Consider the following 22,976-nt stretch of genomic DNA (forward strand, 5'->3'; position numbering starts at 1 on the left):
TACTGGTTGGGGATCACTGGTATATGGTATGGGATCCATTATGCAGAAACCCGTTATCCAGAAAGCTATAAATTATGGAAAGGCTGTCTCCCATAGACTCCATTTTAATCATATTATTCAACTTTTTCAAAATGATTACTTTTTTCTCTGTAATAATAAATCAGTAACTTGTACTTGATCCAAACTAATATATAATGAATCCTTATTGGAGGCAAAACAATCCTATTGGGTTTATTTAATGTATAAATTATTTTTAGTAGGGGCATATTAATAAAAAAAAAGTCAGACCAAAGTAGAAGCCACGGTTGGAGCTTTTTTATCATTAAAAAAAGCACAATTTAATTGAATCAGGGACAAGCACGAAAAAATTGAGTGAAAATCTGAATCTTATGAGTTTTTTCCAGAATCGCTCAATTTTTTCTGGCCTTTTCTCGTAAAGTCCACCAAAATAGTTGGATTTTCCGGCTAATTCCAGAGCAGACCACAGAAACTTCCAAATAGGTTAGGGACCTCTCCCATTATCTTATATACAACCTCGGTAGGTCTGAGATGCCGGATTTCCCATCCTCGGGGTATAATAAATCTTGAACAATTAGAGGTTTTTTTTGTCCAATAAAAATTCAGATTTTATAGTAAAAAAAAAAACCTCGATTTTTTTTTCAAGTTTTTGCCATTCGGACTTGGAGATCCAACTTGAGGAAAGATCCCTAATACAGAAAACCCTGGGTCCCGAGCATTCTGTATAATAGATACCAAACTGTATTTTGTTCAAAAGCTTTAATTGTTGATTCAACTATGCCCTATAAACACTCAATGAACTCCCCAACAGTTAGGAGCCATGATGCCGTATTTCAGATCAAAGGTGAACATTTGCAAAATTAGAAGAGTCAATGGTAAAGTCCATCCAGGGAAGTGTAAATGCAGTAAGATTGAAGAAAACAGACCAATAACCAAGACAACTAAGAAAGTTGTCGAGGTGATGATTTACTGGAATACAGAGTCATTTAGCTCTGGGTTCAGGGTGGTGAAAAACTACATTTAGCAGTAGTAAAGTTTCACGACAGAGTTTTGAACTGATTCATTTGTAAAGTTGATCTGTTAATCACTTTCATGAACTTTATTGTTCCAGGTGGCCGTCAAGGTGATAGATAAGAAGAAAGCCAAGAAGGACACGTATGTTACTAAGAACTTGCGGAGGGAGGGCCAGATACAACAAATGATTAGACACCCCAACATCACCCAGCTCCTTGACATTTTGGAGACAGAGAACAGTTACTATTTAGTGATGGAGCTGTGCCCTGGGGGTAACCTCATGCACAAGATCTACGAGAAGAAGAGGCTGGAGGAGCACGAGGCACGAAAGTACATCAGGCAACTTATCTTGGCTGTTGAGCATCTGCACAGAGCAGGAGTTGTACACAGGTAGTTATAAACAATGTATTGTATTTGCTTCAGACTAGTAAAAACCAGCTGAGTTACTGAGCTGGGATAAACATTATCCCCTGTGTTGATCATTAGATATATTTGAAGGTAACAGAAATTCGGTGGACAATTGGTGGATTTAGTAAGGGTTGCCCTTCGAAAGTTGACCTTAGAACTTGATACAGGGGGGCCCCTCCCCCCAAAAAGAAAGAAACTAAACTTTCTTGGCCTTTTACATACAACTTAAATATTTATTCTAAAGTAAACACTTCGGACCATTCCTTGACCTTTAGACAAGGAAACTGTCCCAAAGAAGGATCACGTATTGATTTCAGAATAAATATTTGATTTTCTCCAAGAGTGCAGAGCTCAGCTTTGAAATGTATTTTTCTTTAAATATTTGTTTAACTTTCCCTCACACCTCTACAGTTACGACCATTATATCAATTTTCTCATTTTTTTTGAACCGTAATTGCCTTATGTAAAAATAAAGATTCAGTTCTGTTGAGGGACAATGAAGGCACGGAGTCATTTTAGGATTCCAAGCAAGGTTGTTTTATTCCGAGCGATGTCTTCCAGCTGCAGACTGCATTAATGAATGAGTCATACGCATTGTGAAGGTAAAGATCAAAACTTGTATGGAAAAAAACCTTTTCTCAATGGGCTCCCGAAGTTTATGGCTTGAAAAGCGGCAGCTATAAATAAAGGGGGAGAAGTCATGACAGACAAGAATTCACCTGGGCTCTATCTGAAGATCTGGCTGTTATTAATAGAATAATAGATAAAAGGCCGTCTGAATTGATGTTCTGTTGACACACCATTACTGAATGTCACAGAAATTCTTCTGATATAAATCAAAGTGAGCAGTTCGCTAGAGTGAGGACATTTTTGTCAGCCCTCTAATTTGTGAGCAGAGTCATGAAATGATGTTGCATATAAAACTTCAGTGTGGCTCTATACTCAGCATGGTGTGGACCTATCTGAGGTGGCCATAGACGCACAGATAATATCATACGAAACTAATTTATATACGATATTCGTTGTGTGTATGGTGGGAAAAGAGCCAACCGATATCGGCAGAAGACTTGGATATCGTTCAGCTCGTCAATTGGGCTGGACGGAAAATTTATATCGGGTGCCTTTGAAGGAACCCAAACATCGGCCATTATTAGTGCTGAATCGTCAGATACAGGTAGAATTCTAATGTTTCTACCTGTATATCGATCTGTATATCTGACGATTCAGCTCTACACATGTGTATTGAAACAAACGATCTTTCTTGGAAACCTTAAATCTGGCCGTACATGGACAGATATTATAAACATCTCGCCTTATGTTTAAGCCCAAAACTATCCCCTTCACAATTAACATTTGATTGGGACTTGATTGTCAGGGTGAGGCCAAGAATTCAATGTGTGATTGATAGGTCTCTTATGACTAATATATATTCAGGGGAATAATTAGTAAAAGGAGAAAACTCAAAAAAGAACTTGTCTAAGCACCTTAAGTTTTGGAGTTATGTACCAGTCCAAGGCCATGTAGCAGAGAAGATGTTTGCCAGTAGCTCCACATCTTCTTTTCTTCTGATACACTAATACGACGAATATAATATCACTTTCTACAAATATTTTGCTAATTACCAAAGACCCCTAAACTTAGCTTTGTCAATGGCATCCCAGAGCACACTGAGCATGTGCAGTGCCACTGGCACTCAGAGAATGACATAACAAGATCCAAGATGGGGAACTGATGTGGACAATTTGGAAGGCATAGATCACTACAGGTCTGTTCTGCTGAACTGTTGGACTGGTACAGTAACTTAAGTATTTAAATACTTTCCAAGCCACATTCTTTCATAGGCTTTAGGTTACTTAAATGTTAATAGTACTTCTAAAAGGGGCAGTCTGTTAAGCGTATGTAATAAGAAGGTTTATTGTCCCTTATATGTTGTGTGAGTTACTCCTAACACGTAGGGAATTGGTGTTGACAGAGTTAAAAAGCATGGGCTCTTCCACAGCCCACGGGAGACGTCTGACTTGATAGGAGTTGACAAATGCATCCTTTGCAGAGCCAATTGCTGTCAGGCTGTTAGGCAGCAGAATCGTGGCTTAGCAACGTACAACACAGATGTGTGCATGTGTTACATGATCCTGTTCATCTCCCTGTGAACATATCTTCTAAATGGTGATCTAAATAAGCATGTGCACTTCAGTGTCTGGCAACATAACAACTGGGAATAGGGCAACGAGATGCAATTGACTCATGAGAAAATAACAGGGCACTTCCATCTCTTTCCGTGTAGTTCTGCTCCATTAAGTGCTCCACAAGAACTCACACTACAGATGGAAAGCACAAATCCATCCAGGAATGTCCAACTCTTAAGCTTAAGACTTGCCCAGTCCTTGCACTGCTGCCATCATAACCAATCTACTGACACAGTAATGGTTGGCTTTACGTTGTGCTTCCTCGGCAGATGGTGAGCAGGGAATAGGGCTATTGAGGTCAATCACAATTACTGTTGGGACACAAATGGGTTATAAGTTTAATGAATTCTTTGCTTACCGGAAATTTGAAACGGATTTGCTGGCAATTGCCATTGTGTTTAGGAGGTCAAGATTTAATTTTTTTTAGTAGCTAACCAGTTACTACCAGTGGTTATTGGATTTAGGTCCAACCTTTGGTCAGGGCCAACCTTAGCCCATAATTAGGTTACAGTTGTATGAAAACATTGTTGTATCTTCCACACATAGTTACAAAAACATCTAGAAATAGTTGTTGACTGCAAGTGTCATCTGATTGACCTTCAAGCTGGACCTTCAGGAGCATCTAGGATTCTCCTTAAATTTCAACCCAACTGGTCTTTAGGCTGAGCCCTCCCAGGCACCCCACTCCTTAGAGGAGCCAGCTCTTCAGTACAGGAACCACGACCAAAGACCCTTATAATAACTCCATTCAGTATGGCAGCAATAGTATAGATGTGCTTTTATTTTAATAGTTCCCGGTTCAAGGGAGGATTTAGTCAGCCTTCATTTTAGTGCCTCTGGGAATATTTGCTCTTTCCTGAAGGCAGGAGGGAATGTTGAATATTTTGGGATCCGTTTCATGTAGACACCAATGTTTGTTAACCTGACGTCCTCAATCTAGCAGTAAAGAGGTTAATATTTTTTGCTGAATGAAATGCTTTTCCGCTAATGGTTTATCCTTTCCCACTCATTAAGTATTCCAGCCTCGCTGCTTCCCATGCTCATGTACAATCATTAATTGTTGTCTCCCCCACAGAGACCTGAAGATTGAAAATCTGTTACTGGATGAGAACAACAACATCAAGCTGATCGGTATGCAAATTATTTAATGAGTCTCCCATTAGCATTGTGCTTCTCTGCTGACACTTGATTTGGCCGCATGGCGGATACACAACGCCCTCTAATAGGGTTTCCCCTCCTGGGTTTGGCTGCACTTGCATTTTCCCATTAAACTCATTTTACAGCTGAATGCATAGCTTTTAGAATGAAACAGAATCAGTGTGTCTGTGTTGATGCCAGTTTAAAGGAGATGTCCACACAAATTATAAATTTTTTTTTGTATTTTTAGCAACTTTACGATATACAATTATTGAATACTTTTTAATTTATATATACATTTTAAATTTGAGAATGCATTAGCTATTGAATTCAGAATGTGTCAGTTTGCTCCACTGCTTGTCTGACTACAGAAACAATATAGCAGAAATCAGTTCTCCTTCTGCCAAGACTCCAGTTCCCAAGATGCCTCGCATCGGTGGGCTCAACTGTCCCAGACCCGATCCTCGACAGCTGGCTCCCAGGCTGTAGATATCCCTCCCCTGATTTGCTGATGGTACTTTTTAAGCACGCTCAGGGGAGGGGATAGGGCAGGTGACAATGGCCCATGGGAGTTGCAGGTGGCGCAGTAGGGTCCCATGGGCAGTGTCGGACTGGGCCGGCAGGACACCGGGAAAAAACCCCAGGCTCTTGTTGGCCCCGCCCAGCCCAGATCCGCTTCTCTGTGGCGCGACCCCACTTTGTTGGGGGTTGCGGTCAAATCAAAGTTCCGACACTGGTGGCATAGCGAGGGCTCATGGGGGTCTGGGCCCCCTACTGTGCCGGCGCGCCCTGTGTGTCGCAGTATTAAGAAGCCTTTCTATCACAGATTTAGTACGAATCTGGGCCGGCAGGGCCCACAAGAGCCGGTGGCCCACCTTGTTCTTTCCTGGTGTCCTGCTGGCCCAGTCTGACCCTGACTTTTGGTATCACTGCTCGAAGATATTTAATTTGCTTATATTTATTAACCTTTAAGTTAAAGTAAAATCAATAGAATGAATTTTATTGCACTTGCACTTTAATGTAACTTTATTTGGTTAAAATCAAGCACATTATTATTTTTATTGGTTAGTGATTGCCTTCAGCAACCACAATAGGTTTAATAGGTAGTTTAACATTTGAGGAACTGCTGTACGAGTGGTAGGCAATTGGGGTTCTTTTTCTCTTTTTCATAGAATTATATTGGTTTGCGTTATATTACATGCATCTAAATTCATTTGCAATTTAGCCATCCGGGATGGGGATTTTATATGTTTCCAGTTAAAGGAGCAAGGTGGTAACTGTAGGTTCTTGTATAGCTGACATCTAAATTAATGGCTATTTAGCCATGCAGGGTTTGGCATTTTATTTGTTTTTGGCTAAAGGAGTGAGGTGATAAGCATTTACATGAATGGTTATTTAGCCATGAAGGGTGGGGATTTTATATTTTTTCCGGTTAAAGAAGAGAGGCTGTAACTCTAGGCTCCTGTGTAGCTGCACATCTAAATGAATTCCTATTTAGTCATGCAGAATGGGGGTTTTATATATTTCTGGCTAAAGGAGTGAGGTGGTACATCTAGGCACCCTAAAACATGAATTCATTATTATAATCCTGCTGTTTTAGTTTATGGGTTCTTTGCTAATCAACTCTCTAACCTTAATATGTGGTTTATTTTGGTAGATTTTGGACTGAGCAACTGTGCTGGTATCCTGGGGTATAGTGACCCTTTCAGTACGCAGTGTGGAAGTCCTGCCTATGCCGCTCCAGAATTACTTGCAAGAAAGAAATACGGCCCAAAAGTGGATGTTTGGTCTATGTAAGTACCTGGCGTTACCCATTATGAAACCATTTTTATGTTAGTGAGGCATTTTCCATAACCTGCTTTTGACCAGCTCATGATACTGTTCATGCTCATTACATACCTCCCAACATTTGAAAAACGAAAAGAGGGACACAAAATTATTTTTTGGCCACGACTATTTTATGGTCACTCCCCCTAATTACCATGTTCATTTTACAAAATTTGGCAGGTTATGAAAGTTTGAACACATTTCTGTGAATTTTAGTGCAATATTTCATGTGTTATAGCAGTTTTGCTAGTGAAAGTGAATTGCCCTTTATACTGCACGTCTGAGTTCTCCCAAGAGACCTGCTTGTCTTAAATAGTTACAATCATTTCTTTGATTATCTTAAATTGTTACAAAAGTATCTAAGAGCAGTTGCTGGCTGTTCTGGGCTCTCTGCCAAAAAGGCTCTTATTTTAATTAAGTTTCAGAAACTTTGTATCTCGAGTTAGTGCAGGATATCAAGGATAAAAGTCAGGACATCTAATTTCCCAAGTCTTACGGAAAAGAGAATACCATTGCACACCCCTTCAAACCAATTCTTTGCATTATTCCATACTTGCCAATGGGCACCTCCACATGCACATTCTGGAATCTTTTTAGAAAAAGGGTCACCTTGATAGCACATTAAGCACCATCCATGCATCCCATGGCTGAAACGGAACGGCTGCTGGGTTTCACTTCTGTTTCCATTAAAAAGCCTCTCATCTGTTGGTACTGATCACGGAGCAGCCGGGGCACATCTGCCTGTTTGCGTAGGACGTATTTGTTGTGCAAACAGCTGCACTCAGTTCTAAGGACGGGTAGAAAATGTCAAGCGAGCAGAGGGATTAGGGTGTGTGTGTGCCTATTATCAAAATGGCAAAACAAGAACATGGAGGTTAAGGATGTTGCTTTTGGTTTCTTCAAGCCTATAGTTGCTCAGTCACTGTGACTCTGCCGGGAATTTTTGAATCAGAGCTACAATGGGTTGTTAGGACTCTGGGAAACATACAGGGGTGTAAGTGCAGGGTAGAATACAGCACCAGGGACCAGGCACAAACAATTCATTCTTTCCCATTAGAAGTTTAAAATGTGCCCTTGGTGATATTCACAGATTCACTAAAGGTTGAATTGTTGCCAACGATCGCTTCGCACACATCGCACCACTTCGCCAGGTGCAAATTCGCTACAACTACGCTAATTCACTAATATGCGAAGTTGCGCCCGGGGGGCTGAACGCTGGCGACTTTCCACTAGCGTTCCTTCTACAGTGCGAGCACTTTATAGTGAAGATGCTCTAGCGTTCGTTTGTGCCTAGTGAAAATTCGCTAGTGATCTTGTGCTTAGATCAGTTTGCATACGACGGTAATTTAAAGTTGTATGGACGTCTTTATTATAAATGTTGGTGAAAATGCTTGAAGTTACCACTTTTTATACAAATATCCAGGGAACCTTAATAAAGACAAGAGAGTTAATATAATTCCCTACACATGAGCCCACTGTAAAATAAGGGTAGGACTCCATGAACGATTTTGTCGCGATCCGACGCGCTGCGTCAAAACGCATGCGACAAAAATAAGGTAAGAGATAGAATTGTCGCATGGTGTCGCAGCGTTGATCAAGTTGCATGCGTTTTGTCACATCGCGTCGGATCACGACAAAATGGTTGGTGGAGTCCTACCCTAAATGTTCCATATGTTATAAAAATGTCTGGAGAAAACCGGTTACCCAAAAAAAGGACTTTTTTGTTAGGACTTTTGCAGTCAATCCCGTTTCAAAAAAGGAAAAGTCGCCTGCGTTTTTGTAACTTTGATGCATTTTCGGCACACAGGATATGATGTAAGTTAAATAAGATTGAGGAAGATCTAGCTTCTTTTTAGCACTTATGTAACATTCAGTAAAATCCGCACTTTACTGAATTTGTGGTGTTACGTCCTTTCGCAAAAAGTCCCTGGCGATAGAGTGCGAATGAACGCTAGCAACAGTCTCTTTTGCTAGCGAATTGGCGCCTGTTAATTAATTGGCGATGTCCCTGCGGGTGGCAACGCTGGAGAATTGTCGCTAGCGTTAGCCACATCGTACTTTAGTCAATCTGCCCCCTAGGAATAGATGCAGGCCTAGAATGGGAATCATAATAGGCCCTGGCATTTCAGTGTATCTCCCACAATGCCATATACATATCTGGTAGGTTTCAATGGATCCCTTCCCTGAGCACTCGCGGTGCAGACAGGTTTCTATGGCAACTTCCCGCAGTCATTTATTTGTAGCAATTTCCTATATTTTTTTTTTTTTGGTTAAAAGAAAATATGAAAGGATGCTTTTTTTTCTTTCATCGCCTTAGAAACCAGCTGGACTGTGAGAAAATAAAACTGCGTAAATCAAGGAGAACAAACTCGCAGCCCACCAACTGCCGCTGAATTGTAACGCCAGTCAGTGGCTGCTGTTGCCTGGGGATGATGGGAGGTGTAGTTCTACAGCAGCAGTTTTAGCAATAGTCTGATACCCCTAGTTAATATAATTAAGAAGAGCAACCGCTGGTGCACAAGTAAAGTCGAAGGCAAAATCGTTCCACTTGCTTTTATGAATGTATTATTAGCTTGTGGTTGTAGTTTTGTGTAATGTTTCATTATTTTCAGGCTAGGGACAGCAACCTTTCTTATCTTCCATTACCCCCATTCCATAGCCAATGGGGACATGGCCATGGAATAGACCATATATGGAATAATTCTCCTGTGAATATAAATATATACTATAATATTGTACCAGCCTATATGATTATGGTGGCACAAAGATCATATATTGACCATACTAACCACAGACAGACAACATTAGGCAAATGACTTCACAAAAAACCAACACGCTACCCAACTGAGATACCAGTGTACCTATAGCCTTTCTCTATTAGCACAGTGATAAACCAAATATCTATTTCCATTCCCCAATGGATTTAATGGAGATCGTCTGTCACATCAGGTGAATGGCCTGTAAATTCCTTAATGTGCGTTAAATTCTCCTTTAAAGTAAATGGGAGGTTACAGAGGTGGTTTTGTCCATTTCTGCCAGCTGGGAAAGAGTCAGAGAAAGGCAGAGATCCCCAACCTTTTTTTTTTTTACCCGTGAGCCACATTCAATTGTAAAAAAGATTTGGGGAGCAACACAAGCATGAATAAAAGTTCCTTGGGTGACAAATAAAGTATATGATTGGCTATTTTGTAGCTCATGTGTGGACTGGTAGCCTACAGTAGGGTCTGTTAGGCCCAAAAAAAAAGTTTTTTAAGCAACCAAAACTTGACTCCAAGTCAGGAATTGAAAAATAAGCACCTGCTTTGAGGTCACTGGGAGCAAAATCCAAGGGGATGGGGAGCAACATGTTACTCCTGAGCAACTGGTTGGGGATCACTGGCCTAAAGGCCCCCATACACAGGCCAATAAAAGCTGCCGACAGACTGAGGCGTCAGCTTATTGGCCCATGTGTGGGGCCATCCGATGGGCTTTCCCGATCGATATCTGGTCAAAAGTCTGCCAGATCTGGATCAGGCAGTTTAAAAAATACCGTTGGATTGCGGCCGCATCTCTGTGTGTATGCGGTCCTGTGATCCGACCTCCTGTTCTCATGCATTATGATACGATCATTGGGCCCCAGGGCCCACAATCGGATCAGCCCGATATCGCCCACTTCAATGTCGGCATATCGGGCAGAGATCCGCTCGTTTGGCGAAGGGTGTAGAAGTTTAATTTGTAAAAAGAAGCTCAGTATTACCCGCTGGCTTTGACCTACCCGCATTCTGTCCATTATTTCATGCCCTCTGGGTTGCCGGATGAGGGATCCGAAAATGGACAAGAGTACAGTAAATCAGGGCTATGTGGTGGGTAAGAGGGAGAATTAAAAAAAAAAAGACACAGTGTCACATCTTTTTAAAAAAGTTACACAATGCCAGGTTCAATGTAAATGCCTTCCAGGAACTGCGGTATTGTGCCAAGCAGATTCCCAGTTAAAAAGCACAAAGGAGAGTGGAATAATCCAATATTTGTAAAGAAATACTTGCTGCCTTCGCCTTCTCTCCTACACAGCCCTAACTGTTCATTCCTTTATTTTGTGTTTCCCCAGTGGAGTTAATATGTATGCCATGCTGACGGGCACGCTGCCATTCACTGTGGAGCCTTTCAGCCTGAGAGCTTTGTACCAGAAGATGGTAGACAAAGATATGAATCCGCTGCCCACCCATATCTCTCCGGGTAAGTAGCTCTGCGTTTCCGTGCCCATTCACTGTCGAGCAGCTGGAGGGATCACATGGCAGCGCACGCTATAGAATGAGTATAATCGCTCACCGCTTCGCCAGGCAATTTCAGAGGCACTTTAAATGCCCTTATTTCTCTGCACGGCAGCAGAGACAGAGCCGCCCGCTTCTGAAATCTGCCTGCGGTGCAATGTGTTTACAAGCCATAAATTTCCAGTGCTGACAAACATTGCTCGAGGGGAACAGGTTTGCACGGCTGCTTCTGACTACTACCTTACTATCTTAATCCAAACCTTCCCACATGCGTAGAATTTCTTTTTATTATTGAATAAAGCTTTTCCCTGTATGTGTATGGGGGAATAGTAACCGTGAATTGCAAGGGACTATTATATTGATCACTGCAACTGACCAGAAGCTGGTTAGGAGCAGGTTTATTTGTCCTACTTCAAAGTTGCCCGTACACAAATATATGTGCATGCTTGGCAAGGACACCAAACAAGTTGACCTTTGACCAAATTGGCAACCTACGAGCTGGTCAATATTGGGCTGATGTTATCTTTTAACCCCAGGCCACAATCAGGTCTAAATCCAGGCTTATGTAGATATATTGGGAGGGGACCAATAGATATTTTTGTTTTTTTTGGCCAGGTAGTGTTCTGTCAGGCTGTTGGAAGCCTAGACCAATCAGATTGATAGCCCTATAAAAATGCACCTGCAATGTTAGCTTTGTGGTTCAACATCTGGGGAGTCAGAGGTTACTTATTTCTCCGGCTCTTGCTTATTTCAAATGAACTCATGAGTCACTTTCTGCCTTCCTAGCTGCCATCAGCTGCCTCCGCTCTCTACTGGAACCTGACCCTCTGAAGCGACCAAACATACAACAAGCACTGGCAAACCGCTGGCTTAATGATAATTACCATGGCAAAGGACATCACACCTTCCCAAACAGGTAAAGCACTGGCCATTGCTGGCAGGGGATGCTGGGACTTGTAGTACAACAGTGACTGAACTGCCTTAGACAATATCCCGCTAGGAAAAAGGCTATTTTGTGACAGCAGCACAGCAAGAAACAGTAGACTTCATACTTAACGTGTGTTCCTAAACAAAACAACTTCATGGCACATTGTAAATATTCTGTGTTCCCTTTAATGAACACAAAGTGGATCTGCCTGTTTAGAGACCCCAAAATTGTCCATATAGGCATGTGGGTATCACCTCTGTAATGAACCTACATTATAGCTGCTATTTATAAGATCCAGCATGACTTTTTACCTGCCATTTAGTACAAATATATATATGTATTTGTGTGTGTGTGTGTATATTTTGATTATTTGCCTGTTCAAGCAGAAAGAACAATTAACTGTCATACCTTTTAAAAAAATACCTTTTGGCTTCATGTTTCAGCTTTTAAAGTCCAGGCTTTGAGTTTTGACTGGTAACTAGTGATGGGCAAATCTGTTCTGCTTTGCTGAAAAATTAGCGAAACGGTGAAAAATTTGCGAAACTCATTGAAGCCAATGGGCATCAAAATAATATTTTTTTGATTATGCAAATTGTTGCGGCAGTTTTGCAAATTAATTCGGCTTGCGGCAGTACTCGGAAATTCGCAGCAAATTAGTGTCTGCCGAATTTATTCGCCCATCACTTCTGGTATCACATAGCCGGCCTAAGGGTGCCGATTCCTCACTAAAACAAATGACACTTTAAGGGGATTCCAGCATGGAAGGCCTGACGATTGGTGATGGGCTTTTAAAAGTGTGATATTTCTACGCTGTTCCATTCACTAGAGGATTTAAATGTACATTTATGGATTTTTTTCTTAATCAAATCCATTAAAGGCCATCTCCACTTAAAAATAGCTTTTTGCATAATGGCCGAAAATCTTCCTTAAATACATTCATTACATGTCTCCAGTGCTTGTAAAGCTATTTGTAAATGGCCCTTTTCTGTTTATACCTCTCTGTTTTATAGTTCTGAATGTTGAAATACTACAGCATAATGTAAGTCAGTTCTCCTGATTGGCTTCTGCTTCATTGTTTTAAGAGTCAGAACTAACAGTGTAGAGACTATATATGTGTAATGAATGTTTAGTGCATGAAAGTTACATTTTCTTTCATTAGGCAGTGAACACTTTTTGGGTGGATTTGTTTTGAGTGGAATGTTAGGCATTCACTTAAATGTGAGGTGTTCAAGCTGATTGGGACATCCCAGCCCAGATTAATTTCCATGAAGTCATCCAGTCTGGCTCGTAGAGATACGCCACTATAATCCTTCCTTGATTCCTATCAGTGCATTGATGGAATGTATCCAGTAACAGATACCTCTTTATCACCCCATCACATTATCTCATGAAAAGACATTAAGACCAGGTCATATCAGGGCTATTTTCTCCCCCATTCCACTTCCCTCTGCTCCAACATCAATGTTTGGGCTACTTCAGAAAGTAGCAGGGCCACATATGTAACTGCAGTGACTATTCAAACAGCCGCTGGGGTAGGTCAGGCCCAGACTGGCAAATGCCAGAGGGGCTGCTCTAAGGTGCCATAGAAAGTCAGTATTTAGTGGGCTGATGGGACTGTTTGGGCCTCTGAGTGATCTGATAGGGCCCCCTGTGTACCTGAAATGCCAGGGCCTATTTTAATTCTCAGTCCGGACCTGGGTAGCATTCAGAGGAGATTAGTCTCCCCAGATAAAGGAGATTCAATGTGGGCAAATTAATCTCCTAGTCTAATCTTCCCCCTTAAGGAGAGTGAGGGTTGGAAGAAGAGGGTAGGGTTCTACTAAGCATTATAAAAGGGAGTAATTTAATTTAAAAAGGGGATATGAACAAACGCATACATACTCCCACATACACCAGCAGAAGGAGAGAACAATGAAAAGGATGAAGATGAGTAAGTGGGAGAGAGGGATAGAAAGGGTTAGGTGCCTAGTGAGGGAGAAGGTTATGGGTTAAACAGAGAAGGGGTGGAGAACAGGTGGAAGGGCCACACACAGTGATCAGTCAAGTGCAGGGATTCAATTTAGAAGAGAAAGAAAAGTTGAAACAGAGTAAAATGAGTTAAATGAACCAAATTGACTGCGTAGAGTGAGTGCATGGCTGGCATTTGAGAACTGGATAGATAGATGGAAAGATCTACAAATAGATGATAGATAGATAGATAGATAGATAGATAGATAGATAGATAGATGATAGATGATAGATAGATAAATAGATCAATGATAGATAGATAAATAGATAGATAGAAGATAGATAGATAGATAGCTCAATGATAGATAGAGGACAGGACGCTGGATATTCTGAAGTACAGCTGGAGAGCCACACATCCATGGGGGGAGGGGAATAGGTTCTAATTGAAGAACACAGGGGTTGGCGAGTTTACCAGACCTGTACTACAATATCCACACTTAGGGGGGAAATTTCACACGTCTGTGTTAATCTGCCAGACAATAGACGGAAGGGCCAAGACACAGCACAGTCTCTGGAATAATCAGCATCCTGTCCCTTTAAATGAAACATTTTCTCTATCATCTATCTATCCAGTGAAAAGGCAAATACTTCTTTATATTCTATCTGCCCAAAAATAATATCTGGGGTGGAGATCAATTAACAGGACACAGCTCTTCCCTTACATCAGGGATCCCCAACCTTTAGAACAACTGAGCAACATTCAGAAGTAAAACGAGATGGGGAGCAACACTATCATTAAATATGTTTATGGGGTGACAAATAAGGGCTGTGATTGGCCATTTAGCAGCCCCTATGTGGATTGTCAACCTACATGAAGGCTCTGTTTGGCAGTGCATCTGGTTTTTATACAACTAAAACTTGCCTTGCCTGGAATTCAAAAATAATCATCTGCTTTGAGGCCACTGGGAGCAACATCCAAGGGGTTGGAGAGCAACATGTTACTCACGAGCTACTGGTTGGGGATTACTGCCTTACATCCGCCCCTTATGGTGTCATCTGACGTATTATGGTCTGCTTGTAATAAGCACTTTAGCGGGTGCCTCTAATTTACACATAAAAGGGAACAAGGTTACCTGAATGTTACACTTCAAAGCCAAGAGAGACACAGTCAGACGAGTCCTCCCACCCAACATTCTCTGCTACACCCCCTAATCAATTTGCTTCCTGCCATCAGTAATATAACGGGCACAGCCATAAGGAACACATAGCACGTCCACATGGCAACACTGCCAAAGAGCCTCCACAACGGAGATACACCTAATTATGGCTCAGTGTGGAATCCAAGGACGTTAGTCACTACTAATAGGTGATGGAGGTGGAACTGTTCACACCCAAGTGTTGGGCAGACAGGGTGACTATACTGTGTTCAGCAGCATTCAGCATTTATGGTGTTAAAGGTTTAAATATAAACTTAAAAGGAAAAAGCACAATGACCCTTATGTATGTACAAAATCTTAAAGATTTATTGTTTTCCTTTTTTCCTCTGTGTTCCTTTAACTTTTTTCCCAAGCCACTTAAACTGTAAACACTGTAATCTTTGTAACTGGGTGTATTATTGTATATATTGTACTGATAATGTTTGTCCTCAAAATCACCCAAGTGCATGCGTTTCTGCAGCCTGTTTTATGAATGGCATCTGCCTGTCACCGCTCACAGTTTGTAGAATGGGGCAGTTTGGGTTTTTTCTTTTCCAACTTTTTATATCTTTTTTTATTTTTACATTTCTTTCCAGGATTCACCTGGAGGATCTCAGCCAAAGCGTGGTGCTCCACATGTCCGAGAAACTTGGCTACAAACACAGCGACGTGATCAACGTTATTCTCTCCAATCGAGCTTGCCATACCCTGGCCGTCTACTTCCTCCTGAACTGGAAACTGGAGCACTATTTAGTGAACATGCGGGTACGTCTCATGGTGCCATGGCACCGTTTCGGCCAATGATTTTATGTTGGTAGAGAAAGCATCATTGCAGTTCTTGCTCTTGTGCAAATATAGTGATCAATAAGGGCCTCTGCTGACGTTTGTTTAACATTTATAGACAGGTTGAAAAGACAGTTGATCTATGTATGGTATCTGCCAGGAAGGGGCGCCCTAGAATGCAGACACACGGCCTTTTTACTTAATTAATAAAATAAGTCCATTGGCAGTTACTACTTGTACTGTAACATGCAGAATATCCTTCAAGGCTAGTTACCCAAAGCCACCAATCACATGCCTGCTTTCAAAGAGCAAATGTTACCTGCTGAATAGTTGCTAAGGGTTATTACATGATTTCATTGCAGTTATCTCAGGTATCTTTTGTTCTCTCCAAAACAACCTGTGTGCCATTACCTCGAGAGGGGTGCATTTTAGGCTTCTGAATGTGTGTGATGGTGGGTAGGATTAGGAGGCAGCTTTTTAGGGCAGAGACACACGGGCAAATCCGGGGAGATTAGTCGCCCGGCGACAAATATCCTCTTATTCAGGGCAACTAATCTCCCCAAACTGCCTTCCCGTCGGCTAGAATGAAAATCGCCGGCGGGATGGCACTCGGAGCACTTCATTTTCCGAAGGTGCCTCACAAGGAAACTTCGGGTGACTTCGAAAAACGAAGCGATCCAAGTGCCATCCCGCCAGTGATTTTCATTCTAGCCGACGGGAAGGCAGTTTGGGGAGATTGGTGGTCCCAAAGAAGAGGAAATTTGTCGCCGGGCTACTAATCTCCCCGAATCTGCCTGTGTGTCTCTGCCCTTAAAGCAGAGATTATTGCAAAGCAACAAAACACAGAGCAGTCAGGTTTATCTGCACAACATGTTGCACTCTGTAATTAACATCTGTTTCCTTTAATGCCAGAAACCAGACATCAATGACAATGTTTGCCACAAAAACCAGTTTCATCAGTCAGAAAAATACAAGATGAACAAGAACTCTTATGAGGTGAGCCAACTAGGGCTGAGATTGCTTTGCTTCCAACCCGTTCAGGGTTCTGATATGGCCCATTTGCTCCGGCAGCTCCGTTATATGACTGGTATTTAAAGGGACCTGGGCTCAGACCCCGATACACTTGGCAACTTTTCAGACCGCCATCAATCTTTTATCAAGCCTGGGCTTGATAAAAGACAGATGTCGGTCTGAAACGTTGCCAAGTGTATCGGGGTCTGAGCCCATGTCTCAATAAAGGCATTTTAAGCAAAGGAATCCATGACTGGTGCTGTCAATATTTGAAAACGGATACATGGTGGAAACCGTTGCACGTGCACCGGGCTCTAAGAATTGGGAGGCTACAGGTGCTGACTAAAGGTGGCCATACACGGGCCGATAAAAGCTGCCGACAGACCGTGTCGGCAGCTTATTGGCCCGTGTATGGGGGCCCCCGACGGATGGGATTAAAAATCCCGTCGGATCGCGGCCGCATCTGTTCGTTGATGCGGTCCCGCGATCCGACCGCCCGTTTGGTGAACGCTAGGATCCGATCGTTGGGCCCTAGGGCCCACGATCGGATCAGCCCGATATTGCCCACCTCAAGGTGGGCATATCGGAGGGAGATCCGCTCGTTTGGCGACATCGCCAAACGAGCGGATCTATCCGTGTATGGCCACCTTTAGAAACCTATTCGGTATTTAAAGGGGCCATATATTGAAACTATTGCTTATTTTAAAACTTCCTGAAATTTCCAGATGAATCGTGTCCCAGGGATATGGTCGATGGGGTGAAAGGGATGGACCTTCCTGTTTATTGAAAGGGAATATGGGACAGGAAACCTACACACTGACACTTTGTCAGAGAATAAAAGTGGAGGATGTGCTGATTTATAGGATACAAGGAAGTTCTGTCCCCCCCCCCTCCACTTTCCCTTCGCTCTCAATGAAATCACGTTGATTGATATTTAGTAGACACCATTGTTTAATATTTAGTTTTCCACTTCTGTTTTCTGACATCTTTGATCTGCAATTTGGAGCATTGCTTGGGTCTTTTTGTTATGCCTTATAAAGAGCTAGAGATCATCATTGGGGTATAAAGTCCCTGTATTTGCTTTTTTGTTTTGTAGTTTTTTACATTTGCACAGGGCCAGACATAGGATCTCTCATGCCATGCGTGGCCCCATAAATGGCTGAGGATACCCCCTATTTCTTTGACTAACCTTGCCTTTTACTTTTCTGTTAGGAACGAAGAAGTAAGGATCTAGAGAAAAGAGGAGAGCAGCAGCAGCAGCAACAGCGTGCTATGCCGAGGAAACTGGAGAAATGTTCCCCTTCGCACAGACAAAGTACCAGCCTGACACCACAAGGACACATCAGCAGCAAAGGCCCCATTAAGGAAAGGAGATCCTCTAAGTCTGAGAGAGGTGAGGCTTCAAGACTGTGGCACACGCTGAGCAATGGCTGTGGGCAAAACTGTTTACAGGAAAACTATAGCATAACAAAGAAGTAACTAGAAATGTTGTACATTATGTTTTGCGCTTCTGTACCAACCCAAGGCAACCACAGCCCTTTAGCAGTAAAGATCTGTGTCTCCAAAGATGCCCCAGTAGCTCCCCATCTTCTTTTCTGCTGATTCAATGCACATGCTCTGTGCTGCTGTCACTTACTGAGCTTAGGGACCCACTCACAATATACAGTACACATAGAATAGAAATGTCACAATATAAGGCTGATTAATAATTAATACAGATAATTACTACATGGCAGCACAGAAACCAGTGCAACTAGCATCAGAGTTTAATAATCAGCTAAATAATCAGTTTAATAATAAGTTTAAAGTCCTGAATCATTGCTGCTATTGACAAGCTGAAACTTTAGGCTGGCGCAATTTGTTCAGTATATAATATGGCATTTTTAGCCATATTCATTTTATGGTTTAGTTCTCCTTTAAAAGGACTTTAGTTGAGCTTCTAAAAATAAGTTATCCAAAGCAATCTGGTAAATTTGTGTTTTGAAAGAATGATACAAGTTCATATATTTTTCTAGTGGTTAATTAAAAAAAATTAGAAGTCTTTATACTCAACTGAGTCTGAGTATTCTCCCAGTGGTGGAACTACCGGGGGAGGAGGGGGTGCGAGCGGACCAGGGCCCGCACCCCTTCAGGACGCCACTGAAATCCGGAGTGTACGGAGGGGGGCGGGGCTCAGTTGCGCGTCACGCACCAGGCTTTAGGGGTCAATTACAAACTGGGAAGACGGGGTGCAAAAATAGGCCAATTTTTTTGCACCTTGCCTGCCACCGTAATTAAAATGACTCTCGATTCATGAGCGGTGGGGTTGTCCCCCGTGTCATTCAGACATGCAAGCTAGGGGAAAGCAGTGGACACAACAGGGCTGGACTGCCCCCCACGATGCTGCACATCCTATAGTTTATAAGAAGGATACACTGAGGTATCAACCTTTTAGCCACAGCTCCAAGAATATCTAGTACAGCAAATACATGTTTAACCCATACCTTGACCTTGTCTCGGTGTAAAATACTTTCAGGTATATCTAGCAAATGGGAAATCTCTCCAAATCCTACAAAAACTATATCTATTAATGACATTCTCTGTGGGAGGAAGCTGTAGCAAACAATTTTATACAATGTTCTTCAAATGGACAATGTGTTCTTTACGTTTATCGTACGTACCCCAAGGTCACTTTTTTTTCACGTAAGGTGGAGCCGTCTTCTTGGCATTAATTAAAGAATTCTGTATCTGATGCTTTTCATAGGGAATATGTGAGAGGTCCTACAGGTTGTTAGCCTTGTACTTTACGCTGAAAAAGGAACATTAAAAAGCTGACATTGATGCATGAGAGTCATTCTCTCAGCGCACTCGTTATTTCTATTTTCTGATACAATTCTCAGGATTGAGATGAACATTCATTCAAGGGCTGCGGTCACGTGACGCTGCCTGTGACGTGAATGGAACATATGCCTATTGTACTGCCCTTCAGAAAACAGTCAGTCTCTATAAATAGACATGGGGAATAAGGCCAGTGTGATTCATCAAATGCAAAAGTGCAAAGAAATTTCTGCCCTTCGCAAAGAACCTGTAGCCGTCAAAGAGGCCACTTAGAACAGTGCGGCAGTAATGGCATTAAAGTGCCATTGGGAAGAATAGGGTGATACTTGATTAATATAATATCTCTAAATGGGTAATTGTAGTTTTCATTTGGTAATGACATGTGAAACTTTAATAGGGGCAACTTGCTTAAACATTTGGTTTTACTAAATTTATAGATCGATCGATGTTCGATTTTTTTTCCAAATAAAAAGTATTTTTTTTTTCTTAACTTTGCAGAATCCTTTGGAGGCCTAAGTCCCTTCCATGAAGTCAGGATAACCAAGACGGGTTGCATGAATTCTTGCTCTTTGGAGTATCTGGAAATTCAAAGTCCAGACCCCAGAACCCCAAAGATTATGAGACGTCAAGATTCCCACTCCCAAGAGACTGTAAATGTAAATATGGGAAGCCGGATAAGGGAAACCCATCTCAATGTTGTGCGTTCCTTTGAGTCTGTCAACAGGGAAGACCAAATAGAATCGTTATCCCCAAATCACCAGTACAGAGTTCTTGGATCTCCGATGTCCTTCTCTCCCAGGCATTCAAGTGAAAGAACTCTTTCCCCCATCTTTCATTTTGACAACACATCCCCTTTAAAGGGCCATTCCAATCAAGCTTCCTTCACATACGATGACAAAAGCAGTCCATCAAGTCCAGAGTCAATGTCACCAACTTCTCCCCATTCCCCTTCTTGTAACAATAACATTTCTGGCAATTTAGGAAGCCCCAATTGTGTCAGAAGTAGGGGTCGCTTCCCAATGATGGGCATTGGACAGATGTTGAGGAAGAGGAACCAAGTTGTATCTCCCAAAGGAGAAAAGCCTCTTGAAACACGAATGCCCCCATTGCACCAAATGAGCCCAGGATATGCCAGCTTTAACTCAAGTGATATGAATGGATTTTGCTAGTTTATAGTTTCTGAAGGACAATGCTTTGCAGAAATAATGTACTGTGAGGGCTAATCCATTGTAGGAGGAAAATACATTGATATACATGTTTATGTAACTTTATTCTTGCTTAAGTTCCACAACAATTTTCTCCTTTCCAATGATACACATGATTCCAGGCTGTATACAATTGGGCATAACAGATGAAAAGGATATATTACCCGTAGAACTCCTCAGTCTGTCTGCTTGGTTCTTTGGACCATAAACAGTTTTTGCCTGATTCCAGGCCTGTTGCACTAACCCTCAGATACTGTACTTGACTCTTTCGGAAGCACAAAGGAGCTAAAGCAGACTGAGAACCCTGGGGAACATACATATTGCCTTGTACAAGTTCTGGAAAAAAACGACATTGCACATGAAAGCTAAATAACTGTGATGTTCCAGGCTGTACAACACTATGTTCAAATGCTTCTAAGCTAAATGTTTCAAAGTCATATTGTCAAACTGCTGATACAGTTGTCACTCTTCATTGTTATATGTTATATGCTGCTACATGGCGGAACTGTCGGACAACGAGTCAATATTATATGTGTAGAATACAGTTTCTAGATGAAAGACTTCTAACAAGTATGTGCTTTGTAAGTTTACATAATTCTTGTTCACCCACCTTTGGTATTCTTGCACCCTCGCTTTAGTTACAGGAGGGGCAGCAGGATTGTTTACCCACTAGTTACACCTCCAGCTCAAAACATATCACAACCAGTAGCCCCTGAACTTTAATCCTTAGTAGTTTTACATGTTATGGAATATGGGAGTTGTAGTTAGTAACAGATGGGAGGGACAGAGCTACAGATAGGTCATCCTAAGTCTAGAAACTCACATAGAATCCACTGGCCAGGCCAGAAACAAGTTTTATTTACTCATAACAGAGTATTTCTATGTGACTTGGCACACAGATTAGTATTCAGAAGGTACAAAAAAAAAACCTTTTTTGGAATATAAAGAAACTCCTTCCTTGAATGCACTGAGCAATTTTCACTTGACTCCACCAAAATGCCGTGTACTGGGAGTCCCCTATTTTTTACCCGTGCACTACAATTAGATGTAGAAAGAGTCAGGGACCAACATAAGGATGAAAATAGTTCCAGGGGGTTCCAAATAATGGCTGTAATTGGTTATTAGTTGACTATTAGTAGACTGGGAGCCTACATGAGGCTCTGTTTGGCAGCACACATAGTTTTCATGTAGTGAAATAGGGTTGGTTAACAACATGTTGTTCACGAGCCACTGGTTGGGGATGACTGGTCCTTTTTCTCTGTAGTAATAAAACAGTAGCTTGTACTTGTTTCAAACTATGATATCATTAATCCTTATTGGCAGCAAAACCCGCCTATTGGCTATTCAATGTTTACATGATTTTCTAGAATACTTACGTATGAAGATCCAAATTATGTAAAGATCCATTATCCAGAAAGCTCCAGGTCCCGCACATTCTGGATAACAGGTCCCATACCAATATGAGTAGAGGAAGACCATTCATGTACCATTCCAAAGCTTCTGACCGGCTGGAACTCAAGTTGGAGTTTTTTTCCATACAGGGCCAATTAAAAACTGGAACATTAGGGAGCATTTACTAACACGTTATGCCACTATTTATTTCTAAATATACAGCACCAGATTTGCTGGGCGAGTGCCCCTAGGCTGCGCGGTCTTAGCGCCCGCCCGCACTACCTCACGCAGGCGCAAGCGTGCAAGCATCGGAGCACTGGGGAGCAGCGCCATAGAGCGGGTGGGTGGCATGCCACCCCCAAAAATGTGCCGCCCTAGGCCCGGGCCTATGTTTTTTAATGTTCTGTTAATTTACTTTAAGTAACACTGTTTGGGAGCCTGAACCTATTATACATACAGTATAAGCCAATGTTTTACAACATTTAAGTGTTACTTGGTATCTGCGTTGCATCCATTTGTTCAATAAAGTAATGGGGATTACTGATATGCAGCTTCCAGCAGTGTCAATAGAGACTTACATTTGCTTTGGCCAACCTTTACCAATCATCCTTTAGGTAATAAGGGGAAATCTGAATCTGAATAGTAAATGACTGTTATAAGAGCTGACAGTTTAGCACAGTGATTCCAAAAAAGAACATTGAAACGTTCCATTAGACATTATTTAGATTCAAATTTCAGTTCAACAAAACAAACAAATTCAAAAACAAGACCCAATATAGAAAGTGCCTCAACATCTGGTCAAAAGATCCAACTATACACTTCAATTTCCCTGCAGAATTGTATGCAGTACACTTGGTACT

General features: G+C 41.8%; 1 protein-coding gene across 2 annotated transcripts in view; it reads left to right on the forward strand.

The window, feature by feature from the left end:
- The window catches only part of hunk.S (hormonally up-regulated Neu-associated kinase S homeolog), a 67,045-nt gene extending 44,383 nt beyond the window's left edge, over positions 1-22,662 (forward strand). For both annotated transcript variants that reach the window (XM_041583397.1, XM_018248873.2), the window contains exons 3-11: positions 1,130-1,422; positions 4,702-4,757; positions 6,421-6,556; positions 10,675-10,802; positions 11,624-11,753; positions 15,505-15,673; positions 16,604-16,687; positions 17,915-18,095; positions 20,018-22,662. In XM_041583397.1, the coding sequence (XP_041439331.1) occupies positions 1,130-1,422; positions 4,702-4,757; positions 6,421-6,556; positions 10,675-10,802; positions 11,624-11,753; positions 15,505-15,673; positions 16,604-16,687; positions 17,915-18,095; positions 20,018-20,688 (1,848 nt within the window). In that variant the 3' untranslated portion in view covers positions 20,689-22,662. The remainder of the gene's footprint in view (positions 1-1,129; positions 1,423-4,701; positions 4,758-6,420; positions 6,557-10,674; positions 10,803-11,623; positions 11,754-15,504; positions 15,674-16,603; positions 16,688-17,914; positions 18,096-20,017) is intronic.
- The last annotated feature ends 314 nt before the right edge of the window (positions 22,663-22,976 follow it).

The sequence above is a fragment of the Xenopus laevis genome, chromosome 2S, assembly GCF_017654675.1.
Source record: "Xenopus laevis strain J_2021 chromosome 2S, Xenopus_laevis_v10.1, whole genome shotgun sequence".
NCBI classification, from domain to species: domain Eukaryota; kingdom Metazoa; phylum Chordata; class Amphibia; order Anura; family Pipidae; genus Xenopus; species Xenopus laevis.